Below are 15,380 nucleotides of genomic sequence, written 5' to 3'. Positions count from 1 at the left end.
TCCTTAAACCGGTGTCGTTTACTCGGTTTACAATACCGGTTCGATTTTAAATTGGTTTAGTGAATTTTAAACGTCGTGTTGTTTTTAACGTTAACGCAAGAACTCCGTGTTGTTTTGTGTCTGTTGCTCGGTTCTTTTGGTTAGTGAGAAGAGGCGGGGGAAATTAATAAGAGTAACCCTGAAGAGAGCAAAGGGGGGGGGGGGGGGGGGGGAATTGAGAAAGCGAGAGAAGAAGATGAGTCATCGTCATCATCAAGCTGTTGATAATCTGATAAATGTTTTAGGGACAGCTTCTCATGATCTTAATGATGTTCATTCAAAGCTTGACAAGGAGTTCCAGCAGACTTATCCTGATAATGTAAGTGGAATTTTTCGATTCTGGAATCTCGGATTAGTTTAAAGTTTAATACTTTGGATCCAAGCTCGGAAGTAACTAACTAATTGGGTCGTAGGCGAATCCGATGAAGCTGATTCAGAGAATGAAGAAGTTGCAGGAAGATGTGACTCTTCTTAAAGACCAATGCTTGGAGCTATTGTCTGCTAAACAGGTTCGTGTGTGTCTCGTAACGGCTAATTGAATTAGGAAACTGGAGATTTTAGCAGTAGGAATCTGTGTATGAACGATTCAATCTTAGTGATTCAGAGTTGTTTGAAACAAAAGATTAGATTTTTATTGTGCAATCAAGGGTTTAGATCTTTTTGTAATTTGAACCAAAAGGATGAGTTTTTATTGACTGTAATGAGAAATGGTGAAATTTTGTTGTATGGAGTTTCTATAGCTGTCATCAATGGTCAGATCTGCTAAGGCTTTTGCAAAGCTAGGCATTTTAAAACAGATCTTGACTGTTGATTTTGTTATAACAGGATTTGATTGATAAGGCACAGACAACACTTGTTGGAAATTGCAACCTGATTCAGAAAATGAATGCATCCTTGGGAGAATCAACAAATGGTGATGCAGATGATGCATTGGCTGATTTTAATCAGGTCCGTGTTCCTTTTGTTTATTGGTACTATGTTGTTGTCTTTCTCAACTCGGGGTTGTGCAATTTCCCAAATGCTAAACGTTGAGAAGATGATGAAGTTTTAAACAGTCAATATCAATATCTAATGCTCAGCTTCTCTGTATTGTATACCTTAAAAATCAAAGAGGCCTTTTAGACATTCCATAATCTCTTTGCTTGTTTCATTTCTTGTTTTTGAACAGATTATCGACGAGTGGACAACACAAGTTAGATCGAGAACAGGTAACCAGGACAACCCATTAAATGTCATTGAAACATTAACATTTATTTATGCATGTGTGCTAATAAAGACTGTGTGTGCTTATAAAGACTAGGTGTCATGTATTGCAATTCTTGCAGATCAAGTTCTTCAATCTGTTGTGTGTTTGTGTTTACATATGCTTCTCTTGTTTCTGATGCAGTGGGGGAGATAGGGGAGGCAGATAAAGAAGACATCAATAAGATGCTTTTCTCTGCTATTGTTCATACCAATTGAGTATGTTCATTTTCATGATTATGTTTATATTTACACAACCACTGCATACAATCAAAACTGTGTTTTTGTATCTATGTATTTCCTTGTGCTCGAGTTTTATCTTGGTTGCAAAATATAATATCAAATACGAAAACACACACACACACACACAAGTTTATTGATTTTAAAGAGAAGAGAGTACAAAGCAAGAAAAGAAGCCAAACCTTACAATAAAGAGTAAACAAGGAAAGGGATAAAAAGTCCAATGCAGAAAACAGCCGTATCCAATAAGATCGTGTGATGATGATGATGATATGATGAGAACATTGAGCCAAACAAAGTCTGAAGTTATGAAGTACCTAAGCACTTGCATAAGCGTTCAGACCTTCTTGACTTAGTTCAGACAGGTGTAACGGTAGTTGTAGGCCTCCATTCCTTGGATTTTAACTTTTCGGAAAGTATTTGTAATGATATTGTAGTAGAAAAGGTAAAACGGGTTGGAAGGATAGTAAGACGAGAACACAACTTCATTTGTTAGAGTGATCATTCCATCAAACCTTAACAGGGCCTCTCCAACTGTATCCTCAAACGAAGCAGGGAACACATGTATGTGATCAGCCCATACCCGCGTTTCATGATTTAGAAGCCACATCGTAAAATGTGTACTTGTATTATCAACACCAAGCATGTTTTCAGACTCAAGTATACCAAGTCTACCGTTGTAATTTATAAAAGACCCATGCTTCACTGCTTCAACCATTTCTTCCATGATGACTGCTGGAAGAATCCTGAACTGCTCAGCTTCTACATCAAAGCAAACTATCATATTATGACCTGTAGACATATCGATAGCTGGATAGTACAAAACCCCATTGAAGCATATCCCTTTCTTTGATGAATAATGGGGTACGTCGCAACGGATAGTTCTCCATGCGTTGCCAGGTCCAAAATTCAGAACTTGATGATCATCAAAATTCATACCGTTTCGCCAAGTCATTGACAAAACCTTCAACTGGTTGTTAACCTCATCATACCCATAATAGGTCATCATACGAACCCTCGTAGTGTTCATAGTCGGTAAGATTGAGGATTCTTGAGTGCTAGGTTTACATATCATTTGCACATGTTCGATATTTCCACCCACAAGACGCCGCTGATATATAAAACAAACAAATCCTCTGATGGAATTGAATATTACATTAGAATCATCCACGGCATTCAAGGGAAGATGCATGACTTGATTGGTAGCGGCAGGAGGTGCATTCTCAGCAACGTTTTGAGGCTGAGGCGGCAAGGAGAAAAAGGTCACGTCAGTGTTTACTTCTCTTTGGCAAGCGAACAGAAACTGTAAAGATTTGGTCAGGAAATCAATTAAATAAGATAAAAGCAAACTAGTTACCAACTAAATAAAATATTGTAATCACAGTACTAAAGCAAAGACCAAAAAAAAAAAAAAAAAAAACCTGTGGAATCTGAGCCATGGTTGTGGTCAATGAACTAGAGAGGTATTAAACTTAAGGAGGAAGAGGAATGAGAAGAAGGCAATGAAACTGAAAGGCCATCCAAAGCTGTATATATATACTACATTGCCAATACTAATTAATAGAGACGACGCATGAAGCAGCCTTTGCTTTAACAAACCTACGACAAGCATCATTGCAAGTTTGCAACCTACCATGCTCCGGTCTCTTTACGAAACTTTTATAACATTATTTTCATTCTTTTGATAAATAAAAGGTATGTACTGTATTCTTAAAACTTTCAATGATGATTTGTTTTCTTTGAATCAAGTTTTTAAGTACTTTAACAATTTCTTTTAAATGTATTCTTCAACGTTTTCTATGATACTGTTTATAACTTTTATACTAAACAATATAATTTTGCTAGCGTGAACCCACTCAATGTAGTTTAAGGAAGATAAGCTTTCGAACTTTGACGGAAAGCTAAGCTTTTTAGACATATATAATTAATTATCTTTATAATTCTTAAAAATACTAGGTTTTGAATCCACGCGTTTATTTGATATATTTTGATAAAAATTATATATGACTGATTACGATAATAAAATATTATCTCATTAAAAAAATTAAAATTAGTATTAAGGAAAAAAATAAATTTCAGATACACAATTTATAAATATATATATATATATATATATATAAAAAAAAAATTGTAAACTCTACTCCTCCAATTTGGGAAACCAACTTTGGAGTCACCTTTTAATTTACTTAAATGTTTGGTTGAAAAAAAAAATATAAAAATCAGTTGTATTATAACATTAAATCTGATAAAAAAATCATGAATTTAACTCGACGTCCAGGTCCTCACATATCCTAAACCATTTTTTTGACCACCAAAAAAGCAAAACAATTTTATAATCATGAATTTAACTCGTTTTCATATTTAATTGATCGCTACCATTGATGTTTTCGTGTTTTTTATTCAATATTTTCTTATTCTTCATATTCTTTCTTGTCATTTTCATTGTCAAATTTTGTATTAATTGTCATCGTAACTTTTACCGTTTGGTTATTCGTTACTCTTTTTCTTCTTCTTCCTCGTCAACTTCTTCACATTCTTCCACTGAAAAACATTTTTTAGACTACCACACAACTTGTTAACACATCAAACTCCAAGAACAAAATCATTTCTTTTTTCATAAAATTTATGAAATTCATGATTACCAGCATAGTCAACATATGCACCCAATTATTGACAATTTTATCCATATACTTATTTGGTTTTAGATCCACGCATTTAGAAACTTCTCAAACCAAAATTCTTACTTGGTTTATAATATTTTAAAAACATAATAAAATATACTAATAATTATTTATTCAATATGAATCATATGATATATAGATATATGGGTACACTATAAGAACATATTAATTATAAATAAATAATATCAATTATATTATATCATCAAATAATATCAACTATATCATATTATCAAATAACTGTAACCGTATATAATAGTAACCGCCTGAACCGTATTTAAACGAAACCGTTTAACCATTTAACTTTATGGTTAAAGTTACAAAAATTTCTAACCATAACCGATGGTTAATAAACCTTAACCGTGACAACCGTAACCTTGGTCATGCCTATGTATAGCTAATAAAACATGTGTGTTTGTCGTCCATCTTTCTTCTTTAAACCTTAAAATTTGACTCAAACATCAAATTAAAGTCTTGCGATGTCAATCCTTCTTCCTTAGACCCAAAAATAAAAAATTAATGAAAGAATATCAACTCACCTATAAAATCATACACAAAAATATGTTTTACAGTTCATAAGAAATAAAAAGCACAAATGTAGATAAATAAGATAATTTATGTTTTACATCAATATTTATAATATTTTAAACTTTAAAAGGTTTCGAAATATAAAATTTGAACTTTTTAAAAAGTTTAAATATTTATAATATTTTAAACATTTAAAATTTAAAACTTATAATATTTAAAAACTTTTTAAAAGCTAAGAACTTTTAAAATTTTAAATATTATAAATATTTAAACTTTTAAAATATTTAAATATTATAATATATTTTTTGAAACTTTGTAAAGTTTTAATTTGATCAAATAAAAAACCAGATCAAACCAAATAAAACTTTTAAACTTGGACGCTTGATAAATCAAGTTTTCCTGCTCATTCGTTGTTGGAAGCATCGTTGTTGGAAACATATTAATCTTATTTATACTGGTTCTGAACCATTGTCTAAAACATTTCTAGTCGATGTGGGATATGGTGCTTAGTTCTTTAATTTCCATAAATTTAAAATTTTCCTTTTTTAGAAAAAAATCTGTAAAATTTAAAAAATGTTTATTAATGACATGTCAAATCATGATAGGTTGTTTAAAATAATTCTAAATATAGAAAATTCTAGAAATTGTATAAAATGTTAATAAGTGATATGTCAAATTTCTATTGGTCGTTTAAAATCCTACGTGGACGGCCTTAGGAGCTTATAGCTTCTACTTTTTATTAGTATAGACTAGGTTTTGAACCCACGCTACGCGTGAGTTTATTTGATATATTTTGATGAAAATTATATATACTCACTCCGTTTCAAAATATAAGAAATGATCACTTTAAAAAAGTCCAACTAATCATAAATAAAACTGCATAATAAAATACATTAAACTAATCTAAAAGTAGCATAGAAACTTGAAAACATCTTATATTATGAAACAAAAAAATATTCTCTAAAACATCTTATATTATGAAATGCAAGGAGTATGTGATTGGTGACAGTAATGAAGTATTATCTTATAAAAATAAATTATATTAGTATTAAATAAAAATTTAAATTTCAGATACACAATTTTTAAAAATATAAAAATGAGTTGTGTTATACATTCAAATCAGATAAAAAAATTATGAATTTAACTCGACGTCCAGGCAAGGCGAATCAAACTGATGACCTCACATATCCTAAACCATTTCTTTGACCACCAGAAAAATGAAATAATTTTGTAATCTTGAATTTATCTCGTTTTTCATATTTAATTGATCGCTATCACCTATGTTTTCGTGTTTTTTATTCAATGTTTTCTTATTTTTTCTTGTCATTTTCATTGTCAAATTTTTTGGTAATTGTCATCGTTACTTTTATCCTGTTCTTCATTATACTCTTCTTTTTCTTCTTCTGCCTCGTCAACTTTTTCACATTCTTTCACTGAAAAAGAATTTTTTTAGACTACCATACAACTTGTTAACCCATCAAACTCCAAGACCAAAATCTTTTATTTTCTCATAAAATTTGTGCAATTCATAAAAACCAGCATAGTCAACACATGCATCCAATTATTGATAATTTCATCCATATACTTATTCGGTTTAAGATCCACATGTATTGAAATTTCTCAAACCAAAATCCTTACTCGCAGAGAAAGTAATATAAACACATATATAGTTAAAATAATATTTGTGTTTTTCGTCGATCCTTCTTTTTTAAATTCAAATAACGTCAACTCATGTCTTGCGACGTCAATCCTTCTTTTTAGACTTAAAAATAAAAATTTTAATGCAAGAATATCAAATCATATTTCTTTTATTTCTATCTTTTAATTTTATCTTCTCAAAATTCTTAATAATATATATTACTACTATATTTCCAAAAATGTTAATTAGTGAAATATCTAATTCTTATTGGACACCTTTAGGAGAGCTTATAGCTTCAACTTTTTATTAGTATAGATATAATATTTTAAAATTTCTATGGAGATTAAGTAATTGTAATATTTTCAAACATTCTATGAAGTTTAAATATTTTAAATATTTGAACCTTTAAAAAGTTTCAATATTTATAATATTTTAAACTTTTAAAATTTATAAATTATAAATTTTAGAAATCTTTTATAAGCTAATAAATTTTTAAAATTTAAAGATCATAAGATTTTGAAGTTTTAAAAGGTTTCAAAATATAATATTTGAACCTTTTAAAAAGTTCAATATTATTTTAAACTATTTTAAAAACTTTTTAAAAGCTAAGAACTTTTAAAAATTTCAATATTTATTATATTTAAATTTTAAAAAAATTTCAATATTATAATATTTTTTTTGAAACTTTTTAAAGTTTTAGTTTGATCAAATAAAAATCGGATCAAACGAATAAAACTTTTTAACTTGGATGCCTGATAAATCAAGTTTTCTTGCTCATTCACTGTTGGAAGCATATGCATCTTTATTTATACTGGTTCTGAACCAATATCTAAAAGATTTCTAGCCGATATGGGACGTTGTACATAGTTCTTTTATTTCTATAAGTTTAAAATTTTTCCTTTTTCTAAAAATTCTGGAAATTCAAAAAATGTTAATGAATGACATGTCAAATCCTTATAGGTTGTTTAAAATAATTCTTAATAGATTTTAAAAAATGTTAATGAGTGACATGTCTTATTCCTATTGGTGATTTAAAATCCTATGTGGACGCCTTTAAACTATTTTAAAAACTTTTTAAAAGCTAAAAACTTTTAAAAGGTTCAATATTTATAATGTTTAAACTTTTAAAAATTTCTAATATTATAATATTTTTTGAAACTTTTTAAAGTTTTAGTTTGATCAAATAAAAAATCGGATCAAACGAATAAAACTTTTTAACTTGGACGCTTGATAAATCAAGTTTTCCAGCTCATTCGTTGTTGGAAGCATATTAATCTTTATTTCTACTGATTCTGAACCAATGTCTAAAAGATTTCTAGCCGATGTGGGACGTTGTACATAGTTCTTTTATTTCTATAAGTTTAAAATTTTTTCTTTTTCTAAAAATTCTGGAAATTAAAAAAATGTTAATGAATGACATGTCAAATTAGGTTGTTTAAAATAATTCTTAATATTGAAAATTCTGAAGATTTTAAAAAATGTTAATGAATGACATGTCAAATCTCTATTGGTTGTTTTAAAGCTTAGGTGGATGTCTTAAGAACCTTATAATTTCTACTTTTATTTAGTATAATGTGTAATGAGATTAAAAATAAATAAATTATAAACACAAAACTAAACAAGCGCTGTAAAAAAAAAAACCCCCCCAAATTTTTTTAAAAAAATGTAATCAGATTTTGAAGCAATTATGCAAGTGTAGTTTGTAGACTTTTATAACTTTCTTTTTATAATAAAGTTAATATACGTAATTTTTCAACCAATTGAGGATGTTCATGTGTATGGTTATGTTCTGATCAACCTCTGCATATTATCCAATTGTGCGTTAGATTTAGTACCTAGGATCATTACAAAATTTTACAATACCCTTTAACCAAAACAAAGATTGTTATTTTACAAACCTTACAGAAACTAATCTTGTATTGTGCTCAAAGCTTGGTTTTATATCTTGGTTGCCTGATTGGCTGCAAAGAGAGAGGACCCATTGGCTTAAAATTTAGATGAAGGGCGAAGCTTTCTCACCAGCCATTTCCTACGTAACGAGACGTCCAAAGCCAAGAATGTCTTTGCTTTCCTCTCATCTTCCAAAAGATCACAAGCATCCAGCAGAAATTCATCGTCCATATCAGGTAAAGCTTGCAATGCATCAATTGCATTTCCTATTCCTGAGTACATTTCGTTCCGAGGAATTGGCTTTGTGCAACCATCATCATCACCTTCTGCCTCATACAGAGGCTTCCTCGTCTCCAGTCCGGTCTTCTGAGCCTTATGTACAGTTAGCTCCAAAGGTGGAGTTATTGGATTAGGTCGCTTATTCTGCTGCTTGTGTGGTGAAATAAAGTCACTGACTATTTCATGGCCATAGCTTTCCAACTCTATCATGAGATTCTCACAATTGAAACTATCTTGGGAGAGATGTTCATGTATCTTGCACAAATTTCCGTAACTATCCAAGATTTTACCTTTATATATAGTTGCATCTGGATGATCCTGCAAAATCAGACACTAATCCCTTAAAATCAAACCTTTTGTTCTGCTTAACATCTTTCTCTTATCTAGATACAAGTTTTATCGAACAAGAAAGCAAAGACAGAACCCCAAAAGAGTCATATGTTAAAAAAAAAAAAAAAAAAAAGAATATCATTAGTTAGCCTTACCTTGATATATGCTTTCCAGTATTCATCTTCTGCCACAATGGTTTGCTTCTCCTCATCCCAAGTAAAGCCATCAAGATTGAGGATACTGTTGATATCGTCACGCTCTTTCATCATCAATATGTAACGATTCTCCAGCATGAACATGTCAGTCTGCAATCCAAACTTTGCATTGAAGGATTCTGCCATGTCAGCCCAAGCTTGCTCTGTAAATGTCTCACCAATCTTATTTCCTCTATTCACCTGCTCTAACATAAGATCAATAAGACAGTGGTCCATGACCTGTGTCCATTCTATACAAGGAGGACCTGTATTGCTACAGAGGTAATCATTTTTCTCGTTGCTGGTATAAACCACCATCTGGAAACTGTGAGTTTCCCCCAGAGTATCTTTAAATCCATCTGTGCTTCCATTTTCTGCAAAGAATTCATATGAATACCAAAGGATCAGTCATTAATCACTTCTGCATCGCTAGTCTCACATACACAGCTTTAGGAATCCAAAGGAAATAGAGAGCACAACGATACAGTTATAACACTTAGATACTCTGCATTGAATCTCAAAGACAATGCTATAGGAGGACAGCTTACCGATCAACAGCGCAGTTTCTGCCGGACTGGGATCAAAAGCTTGAGCCAAGCGTGTGTATCTCCCATCCGACATTTCCTTCCCAAAAATGAAGCAAAGATTTGGATAGCTTGGAATAGTTTTAACTCGATATGATCTAGCTTCTGGATGTGCCTACACATGCTACATTTATAAGCATAACCATATAACCAATAGCTTAAAAGAAAAAAGAATGTGGCATGCCTGTATATAGGTATTCCAAATCCCATCATCTGCAATCACCATATCTCTCCTTGTATCCCATGAGAACCCATTTTGCTCGAGTAGAAACTTTATGTCGTTGTACAACCTCCTTAAGTGTTTGTACCGATTCTTCAGAACGTCTTTGCTGTGTTGAGACCCGAATTTGGCATTGAATGCTGTAACCATTTCATTCCAAGCACTTGCTATAAAAGTCTGCCCAACTCTGTTCCCATTGTTCACTTGTTCCACTAACAAGTCAATTAGATAGTAATCCATTGGAGGAGTCCAAAATGTCCTTGTGCGGTCAAAATGCTGCACTTGGCTAGCCTTAGTCCCACCTGCAGAACCAAGATTTACTTACTCTATGCACCTCTTACAATCGGATTAATCCAAAAAATTTTAGACCTGGATAAGATTTAACTCACTTGTTTGGGCAGCTGAACCATCATCTCTGTGATCTTTGCCTTGGACTAGATGTGGTATAATCCCTTGCTCAGCTGAACATGCAAATATTGTGTCCAAATCTTTGTAGCTTGGTAAAGATTTCATCCTATACGTTTTAGCAAGTGGATGCTCCTGCCTCATCACATCTAGATTCAAAACTAATGGACTGAAGATCAAAGCTTATTCAAAAAAGAAATATATCAGCCTAAGAATTAAAACCTTGATGTAAGAATCCCAAACAGCATCATCCGCAGCTATCATTAGCCGAGTTTCATCCCACGAAAACCCATCTTCTTTCAAAATAGCTTCCATATCCTTATAGTATTTCAACAACTTGTTGTACCGGTGCCTTAAAACTCTTTTCCCATATTGACCACTAAATCTAGCATTGAACAAAGCAAGCATATCTGTCCATGCTTGTTTACTGAAAGCATTACCATTCTTGTTACCTCTACCGATTTGATCAAGCATAATCTCAATGAAGTATTGGTCCATAACCGGAGTCCACTCAGTTTTCGAGCTTTCTTTACTCGATACAACAACACTGCCACTACTTTCACCTACACAAAAAAAAACACACACATTGTAACCAATCCAACAGTCAAAGTGTACATAAAAACAAGAATTTAGTAAAGAACAAAGACACACACCAATGTTGACTCCATTAACCTCATCTTCCAACTCAAAATCATGACTTGACCTACTATATCTCCCATCAGCAACAGTATACCCATAAATCAAACACAAATCACTATAATTCAACACCGGTTTCGTCTTGTAAACCCGAGCTTCAGGATGAGCCTGTCAACATCACAAAAACACACAACTCAAAATCAAATAAACCAAATCCAAAACTCAAAATGTAATTTTTTTTCAGAACCTTAAGATACAAACTCCATAAACTCTCATCACCAGTCACAGTCTGATGAGTCTGATCCCAAACGAAACCACCATGATCAAGAAGACTCTTGACATCATTATACTGCTTCCACAGATTCGTGTACCGGCTTTTCAACACGTCTTTATCGTACTGAGACCCGAACTTGGAGTTGAATATACCAAGCATCTCGTTCCAAGCTTGCTTTGTAAAAGTGTGACCTGTTCTGTTTCCTCTGTTCAAATGCTCTAACATTAGATCTATGAAGAATCGTTCCATCGTCGGAGTCCAATACATTCTCGTTCGATCGTTGCAAGTGACTTGAACACCACTCATCTTAGCTCGTGAAAACACGCACAACGAAGACGATGGAGAGTACAAGTGTGTGTTGGTGTGTGTATATATATTTGTAACGGTTACAGTTGCGCGCGGCGGAGAGATGAGATTGGGCGGAGTTTGGGAGAGAGAGTAACCCTAATCCTGAATTGTGTATCTGTTTGGCTCCACTGTTTCGTCTCTCTCTCTCTATCGTTCTCTCTGGTTGTTTTTTTTTTTATCTTATGGGCCTTTTCTGTTGTTAGGTGAGCCATTCTTTACCTTATAAGGGCCTTACTGGATCCATATAAAACATATTTTTTACAAAGAAAACTTTTTCTCTTTAACTACAAAGTATTATAATTTTGATATATTCATACTCATTTTATTTGACAAGAGAATGATTCTAAAATCGTCGTTATGATTAGTCGAAGTTTCATTTCGACTTGCGAAGACGAAGAGAATGACTCAATGACCAATGCAGCTAGGGTGCTTCATTATCTTTAGGAGTTAAGCTATTTTATACCCTAAAATGTAAAAATACTTCTTCTCTTTTGCAGAAACACTCAATTTATTTTAACAGAAAATAAAAGATCACTCCCAAAAAGATGAATTTGGTCTCTCTAGATCGTACCAAAGTCGGACCAATTCATTTTCATTTCACCATTCGCGTATTTTTCCAACTCCGATCCAAACCAATTATATATATCATGTTAGTACACAACATTATCGTAACTAAACTCTTCAAAATCTCAAAATACCCTTTACAAAATTGACAACAGCATGTAACTTGTATGACAATTCATACCCAAACCAAAAACAATAACAGCTTAATATGGTGTTTCAAAAAAAAAAAATAATAATAACAGCTTAATATGCTGTGGAATGATATTTTAATTTCTCATAAAATATGAAAATCTTATTCAATGTATATGTTAGTTAGAGTCAACAACAATCCAATCAGTAAAAAATGGCATCAATCCATATTTTTGTGACAGTAAGCAATCAACTGTGCAAATTCAAACAGCGGATCAGGTTCAAGGATCAATTTGGCGTCTTCCTTCTCTGGGACTTGTGTTGCACTCTCTGCTTTCCTTTCTTCTGTTTTTGTAAATATATAAGCCGCCTAACCCCAAAACAATTAAAATATAAAGTTAGCAAATTTCTCAGCTGGGCATTTCATCAAACATGTTATGCACATAAACTAAAAGTTTTTAGACTAACCTGCAAGGGCGAGATTGAAGATCAACAAAGCTCGCCGGACATTTTTCACTTTCAATCCGGCTTTGTTTAGAGATTTTGATGCAAACGGGGATGGTTCCATCGACGAAAAAATCGCAAATTGGATCTTCTAGCGAATTAAGGTTTAAGTATTGTAGGGGGTTCAAAGTTCAAACCCCTAATTCTGATGTCATCCCACAATTCTAAACTTTTGGGCCAAATCGTTATATTAGATATTAGACCCATCGAACAAAAAAAAGGCCCAATTAAGTTCTAACTTGCAAGTTGCAACAATACATACAAGTATATTTTTCTTATTATTCGTTTACAATAAACATACCTTTAAAAAAATATCGAGGTGAATTACTTACTTACTGATCAGTTGAGGTTCCTTATACAATGAGGCATGGAACCGAACCACTACGAAGAAGTCATTAAACGCGATCGCAATTAAGCTTCTAGTCGTAGGCATTTGGGTACTCGGATCGGGTTTAGGTTTTTCGAGTAGAGGAGTTTAGGATTCAATAGGGTAAACAGAAAATATTGGTTTGGGTCTTATTGGGTTCGAGTCTAAAATTTCAGAACCTATAAATACTCGAAAAAATAGGATATCATTTGAGTTTAGGTATTTTGTACCCGATTACCCGAAAACCTGAATTTTACCTCATTATCCAAAAATTTTATTGTTAAATATTAAAATAAGTTTTTAAAAAATTAAAATTTTGAAAACTATAGCTAAACATTTCAATATAATTTTGGTTATTTTGAGTATTTTCATTATTTTGATATAGGAGAAAATAATAATTTTGAATTTTAAGTTGTAACTTTGAATAACTATGTTATATAAAAAATACTCCATCCATTTCAAAATATAAGATGTTTTGGAGAAGTTTGTTGTTTCATAATATATGATGTTTTCAAATTTCAATGCAACTTTTAGATTAGTTTAGTATATTATATTATGCAGTATTGTTTCTGATTGGTTGAACTTGTTAAAAGTAAAAACTTCTTAATATGCGTGCTTTGCTTAAAACATCTTATATTTTGAAAAATAGGGACTGTATAAATAATATTCTCTATATATGATTTTATTACGGGTATGTCGGGTACCCATTCGGTTTTCGGTTCGATTCCGGATTCTGTTCGTTCTTCGGATTTAGGAGATTAGGACCAAATAGAGTATTTTACCGGTTTCGGGTTTGGATTCAAATCCATATTTTCGGGTCGGTTCAAGTTTTCGGGTCGGTTCAAGTTTTCGGGTCTGGTTTTTTTGTCGAGGCCTATAAAACGATCTTTATTCGAGAACGGGTACAAGTTGCTCAGAAAAAAAAAATATTACACATTTTTATTTTTTATTTATTTTTAAAAATATGTGCCAATAAATAAACGACACATGTCGAGAAGCGTTTCTCCAAAGAACATTTACTTTTTCTTTACTTTTCTCTTTCATCTTTTTATTATTTTTTTTAATAAAAGTAACTACATGAGCAACCTCCGCTACAGATGCACTAAGCTCGGCTATATTGAATTGGTTTTTACTGGAAAAAACCGTCAGTTACCGACTTGAATAGATTAGGTCCTATAGAGGTGGAGCTTGTTTTTTAATTTTTTTTTTCTGAATAGATTAGGTCCTACATAAGCTCTTTTTTTTTCTTTTCTTTTTTTGTCAAAACTCTTTTACAAAATTGTTGCTTTTGTTCCTATTGTTGTTCTTTTATCTTCAGTAATACAAGACCCTTCTTGGTTTCATGCAAATTTGTTCTTGAAATGCAGTTTGGTGTGTAATTTACATGAACCCTAAGATCTTTAAGCAACATGATTAATCACATGATAGAATTATAAAAGAAGGTTAGCGGAGTACCTCCTCCATTCGTTGTTGTAGAGATTACTTGATGGACAGCTTCCTGAAGTCATGATCTTCTAATTAGGTGATTAGGTTTCTCTCCTTTTGCCTATAAACTTTCTTTTTTTGTGTTGTCTTTCTGAAATTTATTTTGGAATACATTTATGATGGACTAAAGGCATATATTTATAGGCAAGGACCTAATTCCTTTTTAGATTTAATCTCAACCGTCCATCAAAGTAGAGATTGATTAGGAAAAACTCTTGTGTTACCAATTTAATTGATTACCAAATATATTGAGGAATAACATTATTCCATAGAAAACGGATGACTATAAGACCACATAATAGAAAAATGAAATATTCCTTACATGGTGGACTATTAGTTCGGTTCTTCCCGGTATCTATTAGCTTTAACTAATGCTGTTACATAGATTTTGAGATCGTCTCTATATGATTATAAGTTTCTCTGAACTGGTCATAACATAACTACATTCTTCCAAATATCAAAACCCATAAGACCAATAACAATTTTCCCTTTCTAAAATTGACAACAACTTGGAAATCGTAAGTAAGACAATCCAAAACCAATAACAGCTTCTTGGAGTTGTAATCCACTACGTTTGGTGTTTCTAAGTTTTTGGAAATCATCTGCTTTTTCACCAGCCACAGTTAGCACTCAAGTGTTTGTAAAAGATATGGAAAGACACCAATCTCCCATCGCATATATAAGACTTAACTCCAAATAATCACAACAAAAGTATCCTTAGAACGAGAGCATTAAGACCATATTAATTACAGAACTTAAGTTTCCATCATTAAAAGATGCGAACTTCAAACTTTCCCAAAGTCTA

At 32.0% G+C, this 15,380-nt stretch overlaps 3 protein-coding genes and 1 long non-coding RNA gene across 7 annotated transcripts; 1 reads left to right on the top strand and 3 right to left on the bottom strand.

The window, feature by feature from the left end:
- Nucleotides 1-148: 148 nt before the first annotated feature.
- Nucleotides 149-1,597, top strand: LOC104703024 (uncharacterized). Its single transcript, XM_010418952.3, has 5 exons — nt 149-358; nt 453-548; nt 865-987; nt 1,208-1,247; nt 1,427-1,597. Exons 1-5 carry the CDS (start codon nt 236-238, stop codon nt 1,498-1,500), a joined length of 456 nt encoding a protein of 151 aa, XP_010417254.1. The 5' UTR covers nt 149-235; the 3' UTR covers nt 1,501-1,597.
- On the bottom strand, nt 1,595-3,053 carry LOC104703023 (F-box protein At5g65850-like). Its single transcript, XM_010418950.2, has 2 exons — nt 2,943-3,053; nt 1,595-2,824 (listed from the first exon to the last, which is right to left on the bottom strand). The coding sequence occupies exons 1-2, from the start codon at nt 2,958-2,960 to the stop codon at nt 1,874-1,876; spliced, it is 969 nt and encodes a 322-aa protein (XP_010417252.1). The 5' UTR covers nt 2,961-3,053; the 3' UTR covers nt 1,595-1,873.
- A 5,120-nt stretch (nt 3,054-8,173) lies between these two features.
- Nucleotides 8,174-11,721, bottom strand: LOC104703022 (L10-interacting MYB domain-containing protein). Of its 4 annotated transcripts, none has more exons than XM_010418949.2 (8): nt 11,152-11,721; nt 10,922-11,072; nt 10,491-10,831; nt 10,253-10,403; nt 9,828-10,165; nt 9,608-9,758; nt 9,021-9,433; nt 8,174-8,853 (listed from the first exon to the last, which is right to left on the bottom strand). In XM_010418949.2, the coding sequence occupies exons 1-8, from the start codon at nt 11,482-11,484 to the stop codon at nt 8,353-8,355; spliced, it is 2,379 nt and encodes a 792-aa protein (XP_010417251.2). In that variant the 5' UTR covers nt 11,485-11,721; the 3' UTR covers nt 8,174-8,352. The 4 variants fall into 4 exon arrangements, with proteins under 4 accessions (XP_010417251.2, XP_087313443.1, XP_010417250.2 ...); XM_087457317.1 differs by having other exon boundaries at nt 10,253-10,417; nt 11,152-11,678; XM_010418948.2 differs by having other exon boundaries at nt 8,174-8,868; nt 11,152-11,678.
- A 621-nt stretch (nt 11,722-12,342) lies between these two features.
- On the bottom strand, nt 12,343-12,885 carry LOC147941854 (uncharacterized). The gene is made up of 2 exons (XR_015561282.1): nt 12,688-12,885; nt 12,343-12,589 (listed from the first exon to the last, which is right to left on the bottom strand). It is a non-coding gene; the product is annotated as an uncharacterized LOC147941854 (long non-coding RNA).
- Between the last annotated feature and the right edge of the window lie 2,495 nt (nt 12,886-15,380).

This window comes from Camelina sativa, chromosome 7 (genome assembly GCF_030686135.1).
Source record: "Camelina sativa cultivar CO46 ecotype springtype chromosome 7, ASM3068613v1".
In the NCBI taxonomy this organism is placed as follows: Eukaryota; Viridiplantae; Streptophyta; class Magnoliopsida; order Brassicales; family Brassicaceae; genus Camelina; species Camelina sativa.
This window is presented reverse-complemented; position numbering and strand designations above follow the sequence as displayed.

Excerpts from the sequence above, each read along its gene's own strand:
- LOC104703024 (XM_010418952.3), top strand. The coding sequence starts at position 236 with ATGAGTCATCGTCATCATCAAGCTGTTGATAATCTGATAAATGTTTTA. Across the intron at positions 359-452 it reads AGCAGACTTATCCTGATAAT|GCGAATCCGATGAAGCTGAT; the intron begins GTAAGTGGAATT and ends ATTGGGTCGTAG. Across the intron at positions 1,248-1,426 it reads ACAAGTTAGATCGAGAACAG|TGGGGGAGATAGGGGAGGCA; the intron begins GTAACCAGGACA and ends TTTCTGATGCAG.
- LOC104703022 (XM_010418948.2), bottom strand. The coding sequence starts at position 11,484 with ATGAGTGGTGTTCAAGTCACTTGCAACGATCGAACGAGAATGTATTGG. Across the intron at positions 10,832-10,921 it reads GGTTAATGGAGTCAACATTG|GTGAAAGTAGTGGCAGTGTT; the intron begins GTGTGTGTCTTT and ends TTTTTTGTGTAG. Across the intron at positions 10,166-10,252 it reads TGGTTCAGCTGCCCAAACAA|GTGGGACTAAGGCTAGCCAA; the intron begins GTGAGTTAAATC and ends TTGGTTCTGCAG.